This window comes from Trachurus japonicus, unplaced genomic scaffold, assembly GCF_045865225.1.
Source record: "Trachurus japonicus isolate A0001 unplaced genomic scaffold, Traja_1.0 AP030136.1".
Taxonomy (NCBI): Eukaryota; Metazoa; Chordata; class Actinopteri; order Carangiformes; family Carangidae; genus Trachurus; species Trachurus japonicus.
In genome coordinates, this window is record NW_028220269.1 from 1 (window position 1) to 6,361 (window position 6,361).

A 6,361-nucleotide genomic window follows, 5' to 3' on the forward strand; every position below is an offset into this window, starting at 1 on the left:
CGGTCCAACTCAACAACATGACCACCAAGCTCCAGGAATACGAGGCAGAAGTCACCAACCTCCACCAGACGACTGCTGAGAAGGAAGAGAAGGCCGCTGCTGAGCTCCACGCTCTCCAGATGAGCTGTGATAAGAAGGTGGAGTTCATCACCACACAGAGAGACGTGAAGATCAGCCAAGCTAAGCTCAAAATCATGACACTGATCAGGAAGAACATGGAGAGCCAGATCCAGCTCAGAGACGTGAACACCGAGCTCCAGAGATGTGAGGCTGACTGTGAGGCAAAAGTCAACGCTCTGCAGGAAAGTCTCGCACTGGAGAAACAAGAGAAAGAAGAGCTGAAGAAAAAGAAGATCAACATGGAGGAGAGCTGGCTCAGCAAAGAGAGACACTGGTTGTTAGAGAGCAGAAGGATGGAGGAGGAGCAGCAGCGGCTTCAGGAACTGGCCTCCAGAACGGATAGAGAGAAAGCAAAGATACAGAAGGAGGAAGAGAAGAGGCTCAAAAAGGAGCAGAAAGAGCAGGAGAAGGAAGAAAAGAAAGAGAGGGAAGAGAGAAAGAAAAACGAGAAGAGGGAGAGAAGAGAAAGAGAGGAGCAGGAAAGGAGAGAAAAAGAAGAGAGAGAGGGAAATGAGAAGAGGGAAAAGAGAGAAAGAAAAGAACAAGAGAGGAAAGAAAGGGAAGAAAGAGAAGAGAAGGAGAGGAGGGAGAAGGCTGAAAGAAAAGAAAACAAGAGAAGAGAAAAAGAGGAGAGGAAGAGAATGAGGGCGAGTGGAGGAGAAGAAGAATAAGAAACTCCTCCCCTCAACCCCCCTCCCCCTCCCACTTTCTAACCCCCACCCTCCCACTTTACCCTCCATCATATTACCCCCCAAGACTCAACCCCTCCCTAACCTGCCTCCCCCATTTACCCCTCATATTACCCCCCAACACCCCCTTTACCATTACCCCCGAATATATTATTTTTTTACTATGTATTTTTTTATAAAAAATATTTTTTTACTATATATTTTTTATAAGAAATATTGTTTTATAAACCTATATTTTTTTACTATATAATTTTTTGTAACAAATATATATTTTTTAACTATTTTTTTACCTCTCCGGGAACCATCACCTTATCGTGGTGGAGAGGTTTGCGTGTCCCTGTGAACCTGAGGCCTGTGTTGTCTGGAGCAATGTGCTCCTGCAGGGTCTCCCATGGCAACTGGTTGTCAGGTGAGGGGCCAGACTAAGAATGGTTCAAGAAGACCCCAGGAGAAAAGCAGAAGAGGTCCCCCTGCCTGGAGGAGGTCCAGGCCTGGACCGGGGGCTCATGGTGCCTGGTCAGGTCCAGCCTGAAGAGGCTACATGGAGACCCCCCCATCCTGTGGACCCACCACCCACAGGAGGACCCACTGGGGTGGGGTCCTGCTGCCAGATGGGGGGCAGTGAAGTCAAGAGGCCTGTGTGGCAGAGGCTCTGGGACCGTGAAGGTCTCCTCTCTGTCCACGTCACCCACCCACAGCCTGAACCTTCTGTGCAATACATCTCAACATTTCTACAAAACATGATCCTGATCATTGAACAGTGATGAAATAAAATGCAGAAAAGCATCAATAGACCAGACTTGTGTGTACATTTTAAAGTTTGAATGGATTCTCTAGGTGAAAGTTTGCTGGAGCAATAAATGTTTGATTGATGTCTGATGCTGCGTTCAAGACAACTTGGAAGTCGGGAAAAAAGTTGTAAAAAATGAAAAAATGAATTGAACGGCGTCGAACTCGGAAATTACAGGTCGGAAACTCGGGTATCATATCAGAGCTCCGACTTTCCGACTTGACGTCACGACAACATTAAAACATGGCAGCCATTTTCCCTTTTTGTGAGATTGATTTCTTGCATGAGGTATAGGCTATTTGAGAGGTGAGATGAGGTGAGAAAACAGTAGTCAGTATTAAAGGGATGGTTCAACATTTTGACAACTTGGCCCATTGCCATAATCCCTATAGTTGTAGGAGTAGGTTCGTTACCTTTAATTGTTGGTGCAAGCTATTTTTAGAACGGCAGAGCAGAGCCGCAAGCTGCCCAGAGCTGTTACAGGGGCTAATGGGATTTCTTGGTTTCCCTCATCAAACTCATTAAATACACAATCCAACAACTCCAAAACGCTCTGGTGGACAAGTTGTGACCTGCACATTCACCACGCTATGAGATAATAACAGAACGTTACCAGACAGAATTGTTTTAGTGGTAAAATCATGCAAAACCACTGATGTGTGTTACCGTTGGGGACGGTTTTTCGGCAAGCAGTCTCTGCACTTGCCTCAAAAACGGTTCCGTTATTATCTGGCGACTGTGCAGGTCACAATTTGTCCATGAGAGCGTTTTGGTGTTGTTGGATTGTGTATTTGATTCCGTAGCGTAGCTCTGAGCAGCTCGCGGCTCTGCTCCGCCATTCAAAAATAGCTTGCACCGACAATTAAAGGTAACAAACCTACCCCTAAAACTATAGGGATTATGGCAATGGGCCAATTGGCCAATGTTGAACTATCCCTTTAACTAAATATGAGAGAGAAAGGGAGAGGAAAAGACGGATGAGAGAGAGAGAGACCACAGAGATTAAAGTGCTCTGCAGTATTTTTCTTCTTGTGTGAGCATCATGAATGAAAAGGAAATGTGATGTGAATATTTGATTTACAGTGTGTGACCCTAAATTTTCTGCTTGCACTAAAATGTTAAGTTAGGGGCCACTATGCTCCTAGTAAAAAAAAAAGAAAATTATTGTATTGTATTTCTGAATAAAAAACAGTGGAGAAGCTGTCCTCTACTCTGAGGACTGAGGTCCTCTCCATTTATTTCATAGACAAAATGATAGAAAACAATATTGGCAGCTGAATTGTTAGCTACAGACAAAGTGTCCAGGATGTTAGGCCCTGTCCCAATTCTCCCCCTTAAATCTTCCACTTGGTTTTGAGTGCCCTCAACCGTAAATTCCCCTCGTTGAGGGAAAGCGGCAGAAAATCTTTCCCTATGGAAATGGGACACCCTCTAGTGTAGTGAACGTAGCGAACGTGATAACATACGTCACATGTTTACAATTATACCGGCGTGCTACTATTTTCATTCATGAAAAATGCCGGCGGTTCCGCTGTTGTGTTGCCTGTAGAGCTCCGGGAGCTGACGTCACGCTGACGTCACGCAGCCCCGAAACTGACAGCGACGCCATTTTGGCAGGAATCTGCAGATTTTCGTAGAGTAGATACAGGGGAGAGCCGGGTGCGGAACAAGAGTAACAAAGCGATTTTCTCCGAGCCCATACAAGTTTTACATGTATAACTTAGTCAGCATGTAGTATGACCTAACAGAACTGCAAAACATATTGAGGATACGTCTTACTTTGACCGAGTTACGTTCAAGAAGCAACCGCTTTGACAGAGAAAATTCACTCCGGCGTAATTTTTTTCGATCGATCAGCTGTGTTTACCGTTTCAGCCAAGGTGTCATGGTTATGATGGTTAGACCATCGACTGTGGGTTAGACGGATAAATTAGTCCTCAAACACACCCTAAAGCTTGACATGTCAGGGTTTTTCAGTATAGAAGCAACTAGGTTTAAGTGTCGGGAGTCACTGTGGGGAGTAACAGCTGTCATTTCATCCCTCTGCACATTGACAATGAACCTGCCTGTCACTCTGTCGGTACCGCGATCACACTGTGTGTGTTAAACAGGATTAATTAAAACACACAACGTAACGTAAACAATGTGACTGTACATGTAGATAGTGCGGGAGGAGGGCAGACGTGGATCGGTGGACCAGGAGCCGGTTGCACCACCTCTCACTAAGTGTTTACTGAGTCATTCCATGAAAACTGTTAAGTTTGGGTCCCCAACATTCAAAGAGGGATAGGAGGCATAATAAAACTGTCAGTAATACTTTCAGTGTCTTAAAGTTTACTTTCTAGCATGAGGTAAAATAAAAGTAAATAATAAATATACAATTTGCACATATATAACTTTTTGTGTTAAACTACAGTCATTTTCTCATGTCCGCTCTGACCATTTTTCTCATTCATGTAATGTAAAACTTAAAAAACATCAAATAAATCTCAAACATTTATTGTTCTTATAGTTAGAAATACTTTCTTCTTAATAGGAAATATGTTAATTACATTAAAATGTCATATTTTTTTATTAAAATAGCATAATTTCTCCATGTCCATCAATTTCATATTCCACCCCGTCACACCAATGTAATTTTGCGCCAAAATGCAATACACTTCCTGTAAGGAAACAGGAAACAGGGAGTGACATCATTCAAGAGTTTGAAGGAGGGAAGTGCAAACAATGATGAGTTCTGATTTTTCTTTTAGAACATTTTTGGTAAATTTTTCTTTCAAAACCTTCTCCGTTAAGCATAGCATATCCACCCCGTCACACACAAAAAGTGGGGAAAACAATTTTTAAATCAAAATTTCAAATTACATTTGTATAAATCCTTAATTTTACGATGTAATTCCATGCTAACTGCAATGTTAGCTTTTAGCACATCCAGGATTTCGGCCATATTGCTTTAGATTTTCCACCCCATTCCACCCCGTCACACACTAAAGTGACGGGGTGGAATCAGTGGCACTGTTCTTCATATTGAATTAGTATAAAATATTTAAATCTCTATCACTTTCACACTTCCCTCCCCCAGCATCAAATTAAACACTTTGTTCTGTGTTATCAGTATGTTCTTAAATTTTGTCCATTCCACCCCGTCACAATATTCCACTCCGTCACACTATATTTCCACCCCGTCACAGTGTGATTTAACAAAAAAAAAAGATTAAAAAAAAATAATTTAAACAAACTATTGGTGTTTTTGAACAAAAAGACAACTTCTGAAGTGAATAACTTTTTGTTTGTCTTATTTTAATCTAAAATTACTGTTCAATTTGTTAACCTTTGTCCTGTGACGGGGTGGAAAAAGAAACTCTGATTTCGGGATTTTAATGTGATAAAAGTCCGTCAGAAAAGGGTGTCTGAGCTTGAAAAATATGTTTTTTTGCAAGTGTTACATGTTCTTCATGCAATGAAACAAAAAAAACAAAAAAACGTTGAGATCAAAAAACTCAAATTTCCAAAGCCCAAATTTAACAGTTTTCATGGAATGACCCTACTAACCTTAGTAAATGTGTAAGTGTTAACTAAATCAAGATTTAGTCATTACTAAATTAAAATGGGTTGCACCAGTTTTACTAGGAATCACGTAGGCCCTAGAGCTAGTAATTACTAGGGTGACATCAGGTAAATTGGGCCATCAGGTAAAATGAGCCAGTTAAGGTTTGAGCCTCCTAGCTTTTTAAGTTTTAACAGGCAATGGCTGTAAATGATTTCAAATTGTTGCTACAACTGTACTTGACAAAAAACAATTGATTTGAGTGGTCTCTGGTAGCTGTTTTGGGTGGGACAATGCTTTATATCCAGCCTGCTGAGGAGAAGTGTGCGAAAAGTGGCCTGGCAAACAAATTTCACTTGAAACTGATAAGGTTGATAACTCCGTAAAAAAACAGATCTACAATAAAAAATGTGATTTATAATACACATTGTGATTCCCCCCATTGGATAGAATGCAAAATTCTTGCTAAGCTTACTTATTTTTAATTTAAATGCATTTTTTGTGGGTGGCTCAATTTACCTTAATGCATCATGGTAAATTGAGCCATGCATTTCAGCTAAAATGGGCCACATACAAAACACAGTCTTACACTGAAGTTACACAGAAATTGAGGGTGCAAAACATGTTCAAAGTTAGATATATATCCAAGGTTGGTCAGTGCCACTCACGGTGCCATTAGCACTGTGGGGGAAAAAATGGCATCTATAATGCCACACACACACACATTCACACACAGTAAAAGAGCCTATAACATAGTCAGTTAACAAAGAGCATAGCAACAACATGATCATGTAATTTTAAAATGCATTTTAAGATTAAAAAATGTCTTCAACCTCTTATGTATTCACTGTTAATGTTAAGTTTAGTGTTGTAGTTTAGTAGTAGTGCCAATTAATTATTAAAATTTAAATGATTTCTGCTAAAATTACTGTGTTGTTCTCTCTTGGCCCAATTTAACTGAACGGCTGGCCCATTTTACCTGAACCTTCATCGTACCTCGAGAGGGAATATCCCGATACTTTAACTCTCATAATTCCAAAATAATTATACTTTTTAATTTTTTTTTCACACAGAAACATTTAAGAGACCTATGTCGATTTTTAAAAATATCAATGGATTTCATGCGTAGCGTTTTTGATGGTCTTATTAGTCGTTTACCAAAAAGTGGCCCATTTTACCTGACTTCACCCTAAGTGTTTACTATATATTTACACC

At 40.6% G+C, this 6,361-nt stretch overlaps 1 protein-coding gene across 1 annotated transcript; it reads left to right on the forward strand.

Annotated features, from left to right (window-relative positions):
- The first annotated feature begins 17 nt into the window (after nt 1-17).
- Nucleotides 18-791, forward strand: LOC146960679 (uncharacterized). The gene has a single exon (XM_085772160.1). It carries the CDS (start codon nt 18-20, stop codon nt 789-791), a length of 774 nt encoding a protein of 257 aa, XP_085628286.1.
- Nucleotides 792-6,361: the final 5,570 nt, after the last annotated feature.